We start from the raw sequence: 19,014 nt of genomic DNA, 5'->3' as shown, positions 1-19,014 counted from the left end.
CTTTCTGTGTAACTTTCAGCCATCCTCTTAAATATACAGAACAATTAGCGCATACTATGTGAGGAGCCCACGTCTTATCCTGATCACCAATTTCACACTGAAAGTATAAATGATATGCTTTTTTTATTGAAGATGTAATTTTTTCTATTTGATTTTATGGTAAACTCACCACATACATAACAAAAGGCATCCACATCATTTACACAATTTCGAGGCATTATGACATTGCACTGTTAACAAACTTAAGACAGCAATAATACTGAACAAAATTAATTCATTCCTACACCCAGTGCTTAATACAAACAACACAGCTATGTTTTCAGCTACATTTTTTGACCTGCACAGATATGATTAATCTTGTCTGTGAAGGCTCACTCTTTAGTATTAGATATGATTTCATAATATGTGACTATGATATAATTTAATTCTTTTGTCTAGTATTGTTTATTTTATAGCTTACAAATTATGTTAACAAAATTAAACAATAAAAATGAGCTAACAAAATACAATAAAGAAGCTTAAAATAATGCTAACTATACATTGAAAAATGAAAAAAAATCCTTTAATTAAAATTTAAAGAGTTTTCAAAAATGGTGGGTGATAGAAAGATTCTGATCCCATATTCATTTTCAGCATCAAAAAGCAGATTAAAATCATGTATCACATGTTAGGAAACAAAAAATTATGTTTATCAGTGTTATTTAATGCCGACATAAGAAATGTAACTGCAGCCGATGTAATCTATTTAGACTGAATAAATATTCTGACAGAAATTTAATTGTTTTACTTAACACAAAAGACGTCTAACATAATAAGGCTGATTTCGAGTAAAGATATCTTATGTCTAACTTTCTGAAAGTGACTTTCACAAATTTAGGTTGTACACAAACTATAGTTTGTTTATTATTACAGCTTATAAGCTGTTACGACATTATAAGGAATTTCAACTGCTGCTTTGGCCGAAACTCATAATTATGTAATAGAAATTATATTCTTAGCCTGCTGCTGTATGAACAATTACGAGGTCCGGCTGATAAATTTTGCACCAATATGGATAGCATGGGAATGAAGAGATATTGGAATGAAAAAAATGAATAAAATACAATATCTTAGCTACAAAATGCAGTATTTATTTTTCAATGTAATCTCCATTTATACTGACTCACTTTCCCCAAAGCATGTCAAGTTTTTGCATTTTGTCACTTAAAAATTATGGTAGTCTTTCTTGGATTCAAGTGGCCACAGCTTCCTTCACCTCATCATCAATGATATAATGATCACCTTTGAGATTCCTCTTGAGATGAGGAAAGAAGTGGAAGTCACATGGAGCCAAATCCAATGAGTATGGCGGATGTGGCATAGGCTCAATCTTAAGCTTGTGGAGAGCCATCAGAGAGTTTTTGCGGTATCCATAGTGCACAGATTTTACGGTAACCCAATTACTCGATAATATGGCCTACTCGTTCTTTAGACATGTCTAACTGAATAGCGATGCATTGCTGGGCCATTCACCAGTTACTTTGAAGCAAATCGTCCACCTCCTTTTGATGTCTCTTGTCAGTCACAGAAACTGCTCGTTTGCTGCAAGGTATGTCCTCAATTGTCACTTTACCAGTTTCACATTCGTGAAATTTCAACGCCCACCTATTCACAGTACTCCTGTCAACAGTTTCACTACCATTAACTGCCTTTAAATGATGAAAAATATTCGTAGGATTCACATTTTCTGCTATTAAAAATCCGATCACTGCACGCTGTTTTAACTGCGTTGAAATATTGGCCGTACTCGACTCCATTTTAACTGTTACTGAAAACAAACCGGTAAAGAGATTTCAACGCATTTGTTGAGAGAATATCCACCTTGGTTAGGGTAATTACTCTATGTATTTACCGCTGGTTCAAATAATAAATATAGACATTTATCACTTCATAATTAGATATGATCCTTTAATATATTTGAATGAATAATACAAGATTGTATAAAGTGTATATAAATGCTTTTTAATGATTTCATAGATTATACATTGTTAAGAATATATATAATATTATATTTTGTAAGTTTGAAACGTTGAGTTCATAAAGGCTGATGGAAGAAGGCTGGAAGAAGACTGCCTGAAAGTAGTGCGGAACTGGCTTATATAGTGTGTATGGAGCTGCTGAATTTTCAGCGGCTGAGTGCATCCAAAAGGAGTTGTGTGAACTGTACAAAGTCGAGTGTGAACTGATAGAAAGACCTTTAAATTTTGAAGTCCTTCTCAAATAGATTTTTAATAACATGCACTGAGTCTGAACATACTTCCTGCCAGAAAATAATATGATGATTTTTTTTATAGTATTAAAATGAAATGTTGCAGTAAAAATATGAAATGATAATAATGCTTGATTTGTAATCTATAATTATATAATGAATAAATAATATAACATAATATACATGAATATAATGTATAAGCTAATGTCAATTACAAATATGTAAATTAAATTATACATGCTAAAACAATGTTTACGAGTGTGTTAGCAGGTCTAGATCTCTGCCCACCATGAAGAATCAGAATTAGACACATTGAAAAGAATTTTTTTGTGTTACTGGTAGTATATCACTACAACCTATGTAGCTTTGTTCTTGGTTTGAATGTTTTGATTATGGCCTTAAATCTTGATTAGAATTACATTAATTATTACTATCAATATTGTTATCAATTGTATTAATGTTAAGATTCGTTTTTGGGACACTCAATTTCCTTTGTTGTGAATTGAAGGTTTTCATTGGCATTTGTAGGTGTTTGTAAAATCAAATTATTCTTTTTTAGGTGTTATAAAGGAGTCTTTGCTTTTAAGATACCATATATGTTTATGCTTTGATTGAGGAATATTCTCTTGAGATAATTTACGCGATCTATTTTGATAAATACTGCCATCTTGTTGCGACAGATAGTTATGATTATCATTGATATTTGAATGATCTAGTTTATTCTTAGAATATTGTTTATTATTATTGTAAAATTGTTTGATTGATACCTTAGGTTGCGGTTTCTCAGTAATAAGATGTCTTTTGACATTCGACCCTTGTTGTCTCATCTGGATTTGTTGATGCCCAGAATAGCATGAATCATGTTCTTCTAACTTGCCTTTGATTATTTTTTCTTCATTACATTGCCAACACATGATATGTATCATTGAACTCTAGCAATTTTTCTCTGTGACTGATTCTTAGATAAACAATAAGTATTAATTTCAGAGTTACTAATTTATAATTTAGAATCATTAAATTTGTCCATATGAATGAGTGTATTGAGTTTTTTAGCACAAATCTTATATTGATTTTTTGAATAACACTGATTAGTGGACAATTAGAACAGTAATTATTATTTTCCAAAAAGGCTTTACGATCATCAATGGACAAGTTTAAGAATTCCTTACATTCATATAGTAATGATTTAAATTACAGAATGAACATTGGTTAAAGTTAAATTTTGAATAAAAACTGACATTTTTTCTTTTATATTGTTTGTTATGATTTAAAGTAAAGCATTTGGTAAAAGTTTAAGTTGAATTATTGTAGCGATTTACTTTGACATTAACTGTATCACTTGCGTATTTGAAGCGACTATGTTGAATGTTTTCTAGAAGTTGTCTTCTTGTGTTGAGAAATTCTATAAAGTTTTTAGAGTTAGGAAACCTTTGATTTGACAATTTCTCATTCCATAATCTTGAAGTGCTATAATCCAATTTAGCTGTTAGAAATTTAATTACGATAGATTCATATGTATTAACAGGAAGGTGCATTATTTCAAGTGAATTTACATGAGAGGATATTTTGTTAATAAAATTAGACAAAGTATCTACAGATTCTATTTTTATGGAATCTGAACTTACGATGCAATTAGCATTATGAGATGCGATTAAATTATTGTTGTCAAATAGTACCTTTAATAATTCCTGAGCAATAATATAATTTTTGTTAGTTATTGGCAGATCTTTAGTGATGGCTAATGCTTCATCTTTTAACGAAGCATGCAAATAATGTAGTTTTTATAAATTTGTTAAATCAGTGTTATTATGCACTGTCAATAAATATATTATAAAAATGCTGCCACTATAACACATTACCTCTAAATACAGGTATAGTGATTGGTTACAATTGTGTTTATTTAAATATTGTATTTGAATTAATTTCTTTATTAGATGATTTTTGATTAGTAGTATCATTTATTAAATGATACAATTTGTGTTCTGTAATGCTCAAGTCTTGTTCAACTCGTTCACGATCCAAAAATAAATCATCAAACTCACATTTCAATTTTTGTTTGAATGATGTTATATCTGTCTTGCAAATCAAGAAGATTCCTTAACTTAATTTGTAAGTCAATTCTATCATCTTGTGAGGGATCAAATTTATCAGTAAAGTTGTAAATTTTCATTATAGAGGCCTTTATTATTATAGGCCTCTTTGTTTTATTAATTGTTCCAATTCCATAATGATATTAAATAACTTAAATTAATAATATGAAATGTTAACAAAGTAAATTAAATGTGAAATGAATCAATGATATATAAATGATGAAACAATGTAAATTAAATGTAATAATAAATTAAGAAAGATGTTATGTAAATGATTCAGATCTAGATCCAGTGAGTCCCTTCATGCAGTACATTGTTGAATATGAAGATTCTTGAATGATGTTTCTTCAAATTGTAAATTTTATCGGCAGTTCTGGTAGATTAAATGTTGAATTCTTAAAAAATGTAGATTATATGTATCTTGGTTGGAGGACCAAAAAAATATTTCGAGATATCTGCCTTGGTGTAAAACCTTGCTTAGGGTAATTACTCTATGTATTTACCGCTGGTTAAAATAATAAATAAATATAGACATTAATTAAGATATGATCCTTTTAATATTTCAATGAATAATACCAACATTATGTACAAGTGTATAGAAATGCCTTTTAATGATTTCATAAATGATACGTTGATAAGAACATATATAATATTATATTTTGTAACTTTGAACCATTGAGTCCATGAAGGTTGGAAGAAGACTGTCTGAATGTAGTGTGGAGCCAGATTATATAGTATGTACAGAGCCACTGAATCATCAGGAGTCTAGTGCATCTGAAAGGAGCTGTGTGAACTGTACGGAGCTGAGTGCAGCCAACAGGAGCCAAGTGTGAACTGATAGAAAAATCTTTAAATTTTAAAGTTCTTCTTAAACAAATTTTTAATAACATGCACTGAGTCTGAAAAGCTTTTTTACAGTATTGTAGAGGGAGATTTTAGCTATCATGGCTGCCACGCCCATCACGATAGTACCTTTGTTTCCATGTAGCATGTTAGTGTGCAAAATTTATCAGCTGAGCCTCAGAGTTTTAGATTTAAACAACTTTTTAATGATCAATGAAAAAATAAACACTTCTCTTATAAAAATCAAAACTATATACCTCCTTCTCCAATATGATAGCAGTATTCATTTGGTAATATATTCATGTAAAAAACATGTATGAGGCACTCTAATGCAGCAAATATAACATAATAGAAATCTGGCTAGAAACTAACTAGGATATATTCATAGAAAGTTACACTATATTATTTACTAATAGGTACATTAGTAATAATATAGTTAACTAAATCTGAAAAGGAGTGCTGAAAAGCATACCAATTTTACCCATCAAACATTTTAACACATTTGAACCAAAATTCTGTTTACTCAGGCAGTCAACTTTCTGTAAAAGAGCAACAACTAAAATATTTCAATGAAAATAAAATATAAAAATATTTTTTATACTGTTATAATAATTAAAACTGTTTTTTGATAAAAATCTGTGTTAAATTAAAAAATATTATCAGAATGACCCTTTATAGTTCTGCTTTTAGAATAATACATATTTCTCAACTGCAACAAAAGGCAAAGTTGTATCACAAACACTATACGTATCAGTCTGGGAATCACTGATTAAAAGGTCATATATTTATGATTGTTTCTGTTATATTAAACATGGAAAATATTTAGTATGATAAAAATAAACATTCATTTATGTGTTTGTATGTGCATCTGTGCACAAAAAAATACAAAGAAAAAACTTACTCTCATTCAACCACATAGGATCTGTGATTATCTGATAATATTCAAGCATTCCATAAGCATTTTCATCTGGTTTATCTAAAAATGGAGTTGCTCTAGGAAATGCCATTATTTGTTCAAGTATTCTGGAAAAACAACAAAATAACTTAAAATATACACTCAGAAGTATTAACAGTATGTAATTTGTAAACAACATTTTGTGGAGACAAACACTGATTCTCTGAACAAAATGTTTAGATTCAGATAACCCAAATGATTGGAAGATTAAGTGTTGAATGAAACCCAAATTCAAAAAGATATATGTTAGGTAAAGTACAGTAAGTCTTTCAAGCTGAGATTGTAAAAACTGGTTATTATTTATTAAGGCTGTTTGAAATGTAAGAACGTTAAGAAAGGTAGAAATTTAGAGAAACTCAACCTAAAAATTAAAATGTTGTTTATTTGTTGCAAGATACCACAAACATTTTTTTTTTTTTAATTTGAAAGTACTGAACACAAAATTTGTATAATATAATTTTACGACCTTTGATTATTACTCTTTACAAGTAGGTAGTAACAGAGAGATTACTTAACTTTGCATTTACTTATGATGAAGTGAGTGATGAACAATGCAGAATAATGATCTACACAAAATATCTACATAAATCAATATAAAAATAAACAGAATTAATATCATAATAACTGTTTCAGAAAGAGAAAATCTAACATGGAGAATAATGGAACAGATTCTTAGTTATAATAATAATATATAAATTTCTGTTAATTAGTAGCTGTATGCTGATTAGAATGAAATTTATATTTTAGCTCCTAAAAATGGATAAATATGTGTAAAACGTAACAGTAGTTATTATTAAATTATTAATTACTAGCTGGCCCGAATAGCCAGAACCTGGACCCTCAGGGCTCAGGTCAGCCCAGGCAAATCCTGGAATTAACTCAGGGGCTCCTTGGGGGCTACCTCATGGCCTCAAAGCTTGCTTCACTAGCCATTCCCAATTTGCAGGGGGACTGGTTCCTTGGACAACTGTAGAACATGCTTTTACCATTCCCACCTACTCAAGAGGGCTCTAACCCGCAGACCCCCCTCTCCACATGATTGTGAGAATTAAAGAATAATTATAAGAAATAAAACTTATTTTTTTGCCATAGTGGCAGAAATATAATAATGAAGTAAAAGGATTAACCAATTTTTTCCTTTATGAATATGTTTAATTCACAACTTCACCCTCCTTGGGAATGAAGAAATAATTAATACTAGAAAAACGGTGGGCCTAAGGCCACCACAAAAATGTTACATGGTTTATGTTTCATTATACATGATTCTGTTAAATTTTTTTGCCAACTGTAACTAAATAACATTCATGAATTTAGTGTACTAACAACAAAAAAAACAATTTAAAGCAATGAAAATTTACAATGAAAGCAATTTACAATGAAAAGCTTCAAAATCCTGAACATTTTTAGCTGTTTCTTGAGTTGTGATTTTTTAACAAAGCTCTAACCTCAATGTTTTCCTTTTTTATTCCTAAAATACAAATATAGTTTTAGATAAATCATTTCTATCAAGAAATATAAATCATTTGTGTAATGCGCGCTCAGTCACCTGGTGCACCACCACTGATTCACTCTGTACCAACAGCAGCTAAAAATAAATTTGAGCACATACAACGACCCACACACATCCTTTTTTATGGAGAGTGATGATTTTTAATATCTTAACATTCAAGGGAGCTACGGCATCAGTCAATGGCTTAAAACCTTCCCTGGTATAAAACTAATGATACTAACACAAACCTAGTTTGAATCGGACAATTGTTTGCAGAGATACTATAAGAGCATCCCATTGCACCTTCCAAAATAGCAACCCAGGGGCACCCATTTGTTACCAGTTGATTGTGATGATCTGTCTAGCCTTCCATGAGGTGCTTGCATACCTCATCACTCTAGCCTCACATGCAGTTCCCATGGGAAGCCCATTATTGTTAAACAGAAATTTTAAAAATCTATTTAATACTATTTTATTTAACGCAAATTTAATTCTAGTAAAAAAATTTAAAACATTATTTAAAATCTTTAATATGCTGTCATAATCAAATTGATATTGACAGCATATTAAAGATTTTAAATAACACGTTTTAGATTTTAAAAAGAAAATTTTATTAACTGAACAAATATTTGTTCTAAAAATTTTAACGTATTATTTTAATATGTAAATGTAAAAAAGAAAAAAAATTAAAAATTACTGAAGATGGGCTTAGGCCTGAAAGTGAAAAAAAAAAAATTAATGTAAGAGTGTTCTTTAATTCTGTACTTTGTGAGGTGTTTGAATAAGTTAAATTATATAATTACATATATATATATATATATATTTTTTTTTTTTTTTTTGAGATGAAATTATCTAAAAACCTTCTAAGTTATGCCAGAAAATATAGATAAAAATTTGGTTACAATTGATCTAGTAGTTTTTTTTTTGTTTATCCTATACAAACACAAACCCTCTCCTCTTTATATAATAGTGCAGATATAGACAAAGTTCATTAAATGGGAAAATGAATAAAAAAAAAATAAAAAATAACTTCTATGCTGGTGAATGACATGAACTATGTTTGCAAGGTTACTTAAAGGTTTTAAAGATTATTTAAATAAAAAAATACCTTAGTAATAATTGTTAAAAATGCAAACATGCAATAAAATATATAATTTATTATTTTTTAAGGATAGCTTTCAAGTAAAAAGAAGTATGAAAATAAATAACATCAATCAATGTATACAATGCCCATAAAATAATATTGGGATTTCAGACAGTTTTCTCTTTTCAAATAAGAAATTTGGACCACGTAAAAAAATGATCACAGGATCTTCTCTGTCATATGTGGCAAGAGGTTAAAGATATTCAGAGAGGCAAGAAGTTAATATATTTGATGTCTGTAGGAAAACTAAAGGGGTGCATAGAAAAATTTACAAGTAATACGCTTGAGGAGCTTCTCTTCATTTTTATTTATATTTTATGCCTTTATCATATTTACTTCCAGAACTATGATTTTTTGAAACCTCAGCGTTATTTTATGGCCATACTATATGCATGTCATTTTAATAAATATGTTGTCTAGTGGTTCATAATTCATAATTATAATAAAAAAAAATCACCTACAAACATACCAAAACACAAAGTTTAATATAAAATTATCAATTTACATATCTTTTTCAAACTCATGGAATCATCATCAACTATTAAAGTACTACATTAAGGAATGCATGATCTTTGTTACATGTAAAAACTGATAGTTATTAAAATCAACTCTACTATATAAATTGGTAACTTTATATTAAACGCATTATTTTGGTATCTTCATAGGTGATTTTTTTCTAATAATTAATAGATCTTTCTCTCTCTCTCTCCCTACATATATATATATATATATATATATATATATATATATATATATATATATATATATAGTTGTTAAAATCAACTCTACTATATAAATTGGTAACTTTATATTAAACGCATTATTTTGGTATCTTCATAGGTGATTTTTTTCTAATAATTAATAGATCTTTCTCTCTCTCTCTCCCTACATATATATATATATATATATATATATATATATATATATATATATTTCCTATCTTAAAGCCAATCTTTTCAAGACCCATATTCCTCTGTACTAATATACAAATATATATCAAATTGATCCACCTAAGTACATAAATATAAAAGGATATCTCTAAAGTAAAGATTGCTGGGAAATTTCTCTCCTTAAGGTTGGAGAATTCATTAGCCTCGTTCATGGCCACGCTAGTAATTTAATATATAAATATATATAAAAATGGGTAAAAGAATCTTTTTATATAAAAGTAAATGGAATTCAAAAACACATTCATCCTGACAAAATTATTATTTTGCAAAAGTAGAATCAGTAGCAGGAGGTAGGTTAGACTTAACTTTTTGTTTGGTGTACATTATTCATACTCAGACCAATTATGTCAATTTACATCCTAGGGCCACTAACATCTAAATACATATAATAATGAGAAAATATAAATTTTCAAAAATTATTCAAATGTAAGAAATACTAATTATATTTATGAGAAATTAAATGAATATACTCACTTGTAGCCGAGTTCCAAATCAGATGGTTGTAGATCAGAATTATCACTATCTAACGAAGCAGTACGAGGTCTTGCTTTTTTACGACGTCTTTTGGGAGGTAATTCAAATTCTTCACTCTGATTGTTATCTCTGCTTACTGGACTATCTTCGCTATAAAATAAACAGAAAGTATAAATTAAACAGAATAGAATATTTTTATGTTTGATAAATAAATAATTCAAAACAAAAATTAATTAATTTAATTTAGCTCTTATGCCATCTAGGCAGAAGAAAGTCAATATGCTAACATCTGGCCAGCAAATATTGCTGTTAAATAACAATTAAGTAAACTGACAATTATCCTGATATTGTATTAAGTTATTCCTAATTACTACAATGTCTAAATCTATCAGTAAAAATAATCTCCTTCAGCCCAAAAATTAGAATAAATATAGAACAAATTCATATAATGAACTAGTGTTTTTCTTTTGCTTTCACAAAAATTTACTAATAAATTTTTAAATTACTTTAAGGTAAAAATAAAACCAAGTAAATTAATACACCAACAATAAATTACTACAATAAACTAATTTAGTGACAATATCAAATTTAATGTTACAAAGAAAAATGAATTACAAAATACTGTTCTGTATTCTGCAGGTTTTGTTGAAAAGTTTCACTATGCAAATCAAGTAGTAATTTCTCAATCTAAAAATCTGAAATTTGTTGTACAACAATTTTCAATTTACAATTTTGTTGTACAACTATACAATTTTTTGTGCAGGAAGAATAAAATATTGCAGTTTAAAACTTATAACATTTTTTAAAAAAGGAATTGGAAAGAATTATTTAAAAAAATGCTGAACATAGTGTCAATTAAAGGTTTGTTGGCATTTTAATAATTTATCATACGTTACAGTTATTTACCAAAAACAAAAAATAATTTATAAACACATATCTCCACTCTTTTTCTTCTGAAATGTTGTCATAAAATTCTGGAAACCCCCTAATTTTAGAGAACAAGGGCAATTTTAATTTAAAATAGTAAAATATTGTTATTTAAAAACCTGTTAATTCTGTACTGTATAAAACCTTTTATGACTTTACATTTTATACAAATTTTACTATTGATTTGTCAAAATTAATTAATCACTATTTCTAACTATAAATAAACTTACACTAAGATATTCCAACTGTTACTATCAATTAATGTTATATTTACGTAATGTGAATACAACTTTTATCTAATAACCATTTTTTTTTTGTTCTTTTAAATGTAATCCTAAATAATTTTAAATCAGTACAAATCAGATACAACATTTGGCAGTTTAAAAAAAAAAAAAAAAAAATATATATATATATATATATATTAGATAGTCCTAAATATCTCTTTACATTTAATAAAATTTTCACCCATGCACATTTTCATATTTTTTTTTTTTTTTTGTAAACGAAGCTTGTAGAAATAAATAAATCAAACAAAAGCAGAATAAAGTAGCTATATATAAAAATGATATAACTTAAAAAAAACTTTTCTATTAAAACAAAAAGAGGATGAAGTTATGTTAAGGTAATTAAAAATCATAACTTATAAAGCATCATTTTTGCTCAAGTATGAAGAAGATGAAATAGAAAGCAGTCCCTTAAACCTGTCTTGTTAAAATTATATTAAATCACATTCTCTTTTTTACTAAATTTAAGATACATTATAACTTAATTATTAAAAATTAAAAAAATGTACTTCAAATAACAGATATGATTCAAATACCTATAAATCAACAGATCTCTGTTATTAGTTGTTGATTTTCTTAGGGCACGTTTAACTCTAGGTACATCGTTACTATCATTATTCTGAAATTCTTCAGGTTCATTTAACCTGAAAAAATAAAAATAAACTTATTAAATTAATATTAAAGTGTTTCCAAAACTCTAAAAAAACAAGACAGAGGGTGCTATGTAAAATTTTAACTTCAACTCTGCTGCAATCCTATAAATAAACTTAATTTAAAAGATTTATTTGGCGATTCAAGAGTGTTTTATGTGCCAGCCCCATTACTTTAAAATTCTTAGATGAAAAATTTAATATTTACCTTTAGCCCTTGTTTAATACTTGTAATAAAATTCTTTATAAAATTATGTACTGATTTATAAATAGCAATTATGAAAAAACCCGCAAACAACATTTTTTGAAAATTAAAAAAAAAGTCAAATACAAAAATTAAACAACTTACCTACTACTAGCACTTGTTTCGTCTTTAATCGATTCTGTTTCATTTTCTTCTGAATCTTTATGTTCAACATTTTTTGATGGCTGGTTATTTACATCATTAACTAATTTTCTACGGCCACGCTTTTTTGTATTTTGTCGTTTCTTTCCGGTATCACATTTATCGGGGACATCTTCTGATCTACAATTCCTGTTAAAAAATGTTAAATAAAAGATAAAATTACTAATTGTAAATATGACTAATAATTTAATACAGTTTATGTTCAACTAAATCAATGTGGTAGAAAGTAACATTCTATCTCACATACAAGTTTGATAGAAAAATTAACAAGAATCTTATATTTTCTCTGAAAGTATTTATTCAATCTTCAATGTTTTCCCACCCCTTTCAGAGTAACACCCCTGTGATAGTAGTCTGCACTGGTTTTGTTGTCAGATGCAAAATCAATGAGTTGTTTCTGCAAAGTTTGGGTTTTTTCTGGATTATCTCAGGCAAATTGCATAAAACTTTGAGTCAGTACTCCTTATTAACTGTACGACCTTGCAGTAGGAATTGTTCATGATGAATAATTCCATTGCTGTCAAAGAAAATGGTTAGAAGGACATTCACATTTGATCAGACTTGATATGCTTTTTTTGGTCATGGCTCCTCTAAGAAAACTTCCACTGGAACGACTGAGCATTTGTCTCAATGTCACACTTCTACACCCATGATTCATTACCAGTTATGAAGTGTTTGAGCAAGTCTGGGTCGTCAGCGATATTAGTAAGCATTTGTTTGGCGGCGGTTATGCGATGCTGTTTTTGTTGAAAGTTTCATGTTCAAAACATTAATAAAAATCATCTCGCATGAGCCATATGAAATTCCTATTTCTTCAGAAACTTCTCTAATTATGATTCTGTGATTAGCAAGCACAATCTTTTTAAATTTATGAACATTTTTATAAGGATAAAAAAAAATTATGAAACCTACATGGTTCATTAAGGATTAAAAAATTACACAGAAAAAAAATTTCTCTCAATAAATTATTTTGTATTAATTGAAAATTACCTTTACTATCATTTTGGTAGTTGAAAGAAGTTTATGTTGAGTGATATGCATGTTCTTATAATAATAATAATAATAAAATTAAAAAAAATAAATAAAAAAATTAGGAATGAACCAACTTTATTTTGAGTAATAAATCAAAGTAGGATAACTCTCTATAAATATAAATATATATATATATATATATATATATATATATATATATATATAAGGAGAAAATACTACATAGTCTAGATAAAACTAAATTAATATTTTTTCAAATTTTTTTATTATCATCATTACATAGTATTGGACTGCTATATTACACAGACTGAAATAATTCTGACATTCATTGAATTTTCATGTGAAGACTGAAGGACATAGTTAGGCCTTAGGAGTAGACATACTGGGAAGGGGTTTCTAGAGTCACTTCTCTAAACTACTTTTTTTTCTTCTTTTTTTTTAAAGATGTAGATTTTTTCTCTTTATGTTACTTTTGAAATTTTTTTTCCACGTGGTATCATATTTTATAATCATTCCACATTTTAAGTAAAAACAAAACTAAAAATGTAAAATAAAATCAACTAATATAAAGTGACTTATAAAATGCTAAAAAAAAAATTAAATAATAAATCTATTTCCTAGAACAGAAAAATATTTAAGCACATATTTATATGACAATGCATTGTACTCAATTGATGATAAATGTTTCTGGGTAATAACTTGTATCATCACATATTTTAGTTTTTTATTCTTTCTGTATTTCTTTCAAATTTGTAAGAATTTATTTACAAGAAAAAGTATGTTAATAAATAATAAATCACACCAACCAGAATTTTATTTTTGCTTGATGAATTAATTCACCACAGAAGCTATGAAGCTTGTGCATGGGAATAGAAATTTGTAGCATATGAAAAATGCTGTGCCTGGCTGGGATTCAAACCGGGGACTTCTGGATTAAAGGCCAAGTCACTACCACTCCGTCATGAAGACATACAAACAATATTATAAAGAATAATAAAACAATACATATATATCACTTAATGAACATCTGCCAATTCAATAGCATAACAATTTCATTGTCAATTATAGATCTAAAAACCTCTGAAGTCTGGAACCCCATCCATAGTTTAAGTCATATATTTAATTAAGCATATTATTAAAATAATCGAGATCAAGTTTTTGTGGAATTTTTATTTCAAAGCATTACATTTTTGTACATTTGATAGATATATCATATTCAGATTTGATATCACTAAATTGTACACTCAGATGAGATGAGAGGTTAGGTGCAAGCTAGAAATTCCTTCTTCAGGAGCAGATGAGATAAGAAATTGACTGACCAACTTTATTGGAAAGAGTAAATATTTTTATTTATGTTTCTTCAAAGGTTTTATTTCTGTTTTAGTAATTCACCCTAAAATAGTTAGACTTTAAATTCTTTGAGTAATATTATGATGAATTCATATAGTGATATCAACTTCACTAGAGTAATTAACATTTTCTTTGTAAGGTGGCATTCTTTTTAGCAGTGTTTCTCGACTTCGAGGTCGCATTGATATGAAAGGGGAATTACAAAATTAGCCTTCAACTTTACATATAATCAATAATGAAATGATTTTATGAGAAAAAATCATTTATTAAAAACATTTTCTTAGATTTATAAGTACGCACATAATGAAAATAAATTAATGAGGTGGTTGTGTTTGTTTTTCATTTATAAGTTTGTCCATATGTTAGAAACTACGTTAGAAATAAACAAAAGTAAATTCTTTTCAAGTGATAAAAGATAATTTCTATATTTAATTTTAAGCAAAACCATAGATGAAAAATCCTTTTCACACAGGTAAGAACCCTTTCTTACCTGCGAAAGAAAAATATTGATTCAGTGACTAAAAAATTTATTCATAAATTTACATATTCACTTCGACAAGCAAGCCTAAACATATCTAAATCTTCAGATGTGAATTGTAGTTATAACATTTTATTGGCAGACATTTCGATGAGCTGGTCGTGAATCTCAACTGGTAACTTGGCAGCTACAACAACATTTTCACTAAATGGATTCAGTACCCATCTTTTTTTAAAAATGAGAAATCATTTTTATCTTCCAGGAAATATTCTACCAACTGAATTTTTAGCTCATGCCAATGCATCTTCATGCTACTCAAACTGTGGTGAGTAATAGTGTCTTCTTCATCCAAATTTTTCTCAATACAACCGGAAGTGAATGGAAACATTGGAATTTTTGGTTTGAAGGTGAATAATTCAGATATCAAGCTTCTTAATAAAAGCATGAACTTTGTCATTAATAAAATGTTTTTATCATGTCCAAGTTGTTTAAATGCAAAAATTCATCAGCTAAATAAGCCAACAGCAACATAAACTCATTATTCTGTAAAAACATTGATAATGACGGTTTGTTTATCCTGGAAAAAAAATTAATTCATCTCGCAATTCCAATACCTGGGTTAACACTTTCACCTGCAATAACATCCGACTTCTGTATGGAAGAAAAGAAATTTTTTTTCTGTCCATTTCATCACATAGTTTAGCAAACAGCCTATACAGTAATGGTCGACTTTTAATAAAATTAACCATTTTTACAGCTTTACAAATAATCTTTTTGAGATTTTTTGGCATATCTTTTGAGGAATGAGCATATTTGTGAAGGAAGCAGGGTGTCTATTTCGCCCTTTTTATAAGATCTTGTAATTTTTTTCAGAAATCCACTTCTTTCTATTATCACTTTGCACCGTCACTACATACTGCAACACATTGACCAATCTATATTATAGTTTTTAGTTGCTTCATAAAAAAAAAAGACAACCACGTATTGATTTACAAAACAACATATATTTTTCTTTGATTGATCTGTCCCTATCGCATTCATATCTCACAAAACATAAGAACTGAAAAATGTTTGCACATCTGTTGAATTGGCAAATGAATACTAAAAAACCTTGAAAATTGACAGCCATGTCATTGATATGCCTGGATACTGTGTTATTAGAAAGGGGAATTTCTTTATTTCTTCCATGCCTATTAAAAACATTGACCATATCGATTGTAGATTGTAGCAGGCAATATGAGGTTTTCTGCAACTGTATGGGGTTTGGACATCTTAGCTTTTCTTAATGCTATGAGATAAGATGCTTCAAGTACACTTTTAACAGTATGGTGTGATTTACAAATAGAAGCTTGTTGGTTTCTCAAAGTAAATATTCTTTCAAAAAATTCCAAAGGTTGCTTTTATGATTCGGATGCTTAGTTTCCAAGCATCAAATTAATTTTGATGGTTTCATGCTTTCATCGGAGAGGACTTGAAAGCAAACAATGCACTGTGGCTTTCCATCCAATGAGGTAAAACCATAATTTAAATAACTGTCATTGTACAATCTTATCTTTTTACCAATTGATTTTCTGGATGTAAATGGCTCGCTTAGTTTTTTCACAAATTTTTTCATTTTACAAAAGAGTCTAATTGAGAAAAAAAACAGTTACATCGTTTGACTGCAAACTAAAAAACCAAAACCTCAATTATTATTATTTTCAATGAAACTACACTTTTAAAAACTTAAATAAACGCACTAGACGTACGCTTCACACTCAAAACTAATCTGACATTCTGCAATCCCTTAAGTTTCTTCTATACCGTTGAGAACAGATGTGTTCAGACGTAGTATATGCATGTTTGAACATGATGCTCTCACAATCAATATTATGCAAGCAGATCAAATTACAAGGAACACGTATACATCAAGTTGGAACCTGTAAATTGCTCATGTTTGTACACTTCATAATGTATGTTCATACCTGTCCCTATCAACACAGCTAAATAGTTTTAACTAGGTTTCATTGTACTGTGGTTTGAGAAGGGAGTTGCAAATTATTCATTATATATTATTTTTTTACTTTTTGGGGGTTATGGAGTTAAAAAGATTGAGAATCACTGCTTTTAAGGTATGTTTATTTTTCATTAATTAGATTTATGATTATAAATGAATTTATTAAAGTAATAATTCATTTTTCACTTTAGTTTAATTTTTCTGTTAATCTAAGATATTATCAATATTTGTCTAGAAAAAATTTCATAATTCAGATTATAATTTATACTTGTATTTCAACGTAATCTTTGTTTTTCTTTTCATTCTAAGCCGTCTTGAAAACGTAAAATTAATCATGTAATTTTGTACACTAATTAAGATTTTAATTGAGCAAAATGGTATTTGTTATGTTAAAATGAAATAAATAAAAAATATAACATGTAATTTGCATTTATAAATTAATGTAATTAAGCAATCTAATGAGGCATTAAATTAAATAAGTAATGCCAACTAATTTAACTAACTTATGTAATATGGCGATAAATATCAATAATTTATAATAATTAAACACTGCAGAAACATCAATAATAGTACTAGAGTAAGTAATAAAATATTAAACAGCATATAATTAGAAATATAAGATAAATTTAGCTAATAAGCGCTTGACTCATGCCGCCAAAAGCAACTTAAAATTGAAAAAGGTATGTTGTTCAAAGACATTACAAATTATGCTACCTTTAAATATATATGTCTTGAACAATTAATTAATGAATATACAGAAATATTAAAACAACACAAGTACACCCAAAAAGCATCACAAACACAATTAATTAATCAATGAAAAAAATATAAGAAATTAAAAATCTTTTAAAGAACCACATACAAAAATTTTCTGTTAACTGATGTATTCTTATAGTTACGGAAGAAAAAAATATTGCATTACAGTTACTGTAATACCAAATATCAATTCCACTTGCACACAACCAGAGCAAGCACAACCATCCCAATTTGATGCGTTGACTATTTTATAATAACTACAACAATACGGTTAAAAAATGCAGTGGTATCTACTTTTAACAGTTTACTGTATCTACACTTTGGAAGTAAGTGATCATTAGCAAATGGCTATCAAATAATAAAAATAATAAATAAGCAATTACTCTACACATAATAATTTGGGGAACTATTTTTGCAAAAATCACAATGGTTGTAAGTAGCCTAAAAGGAACCATAATTTTTTTATAAAAACTGGTAAAATGAACTCAACAATAACAATCTTCCTAAGCTTATCTTATTAGGGAAAAGTGAGTAATATATTATTTAACTGTTGGCTTCTTAAGGGGGTTAAACATATTCTTATATATTTACATACTACACCAAATAAAATGCAGGTGATATCAAATCAGTTCTACAAGTGACATCTTCATTCTGTTCACAACAGGAACTGCCTTCAAAATGAACATCATTACTCACAGAAACAGAAGCAATCATTGCTTCAACTTGTACCTTAGATGCTTTATATACACAAAACCCAAAGAAAGAATGGGAGGGAATATTATGGAATAAATTATTACGCCTCTTCTGTAACGAAACAGTATACTGCTGCCTCAACTCAGTAGGGGAACTACTGGTTTAAATCCTGATAAATTATAAATAGCAGAATGCTCTTGCAGATGTATGATGCTGATCAAGGACAAAATTTAAAAGTATACTTACTATCTTTAAAAGATTCATATCTAAATATTTGTGCTATTCATGCAG

The 19,014-nt window shown here is 28.1% G+C and overlaps 1 protein-coding gene across 4 annotated transcripts in view; it reads right to left on the bottom strand.

The window, feature by feature from the left end:
* The window catches only part of LOC142328739 (uncharacterized), a 131,455-nt gene that overhangs the window by 50,138 nt on the left and 62,303 nt on the right, over positions 1-19,014 (bottom strand). For 3 of the 4 annotated variants that reach the window (XM_075372724.1, XM_075372723.1, XM_075372726.1), the window contains 4 exons: positions 12,404-12,589; positions 11,941-12,048; positions 10,194-10,343; positions 6,083-6,204 (listed from right to left, as the gene is read on the bottom strand). In XM_075372724.1, coding sequence (XP_075228839.1) covers positions 6,083-6,204; positions 10,194-10,343; positions 11,941-12,048; positions 12,404-12,589 — 566 coding nt within the window. The remainder of the gene's footprint in view (positions 1-6,082; positions 6,205-10,193; positions 10,344-11,940; positions 12,049-12,403; positions 12,590-19,014) is intronic. The other variant, XM_075372725.1, reaches the window with a different exon arrangement.

The sequence above is a fragment of the Lycorma delicatula genome, chromosome 8 (assembly GCF_047948215.1).
Source record: "Lycorma delicatula isolate Av1 chromosome 8, ASM4794821v1, whole genome shotgun sequence".
Taxonomy (NCBI): domain Eukaryota; kingdom Metazoa; phylum Arthropoda; class Insecta; order Hemiptera; family Fulgoridae; genus Lycorma; species Lycorma delicatula.
The sequence above is the reverse complement of the archived record's forward strand: the minus strand, read 5'-3'. Positions and strand labels throughout refer to the sequence as shown.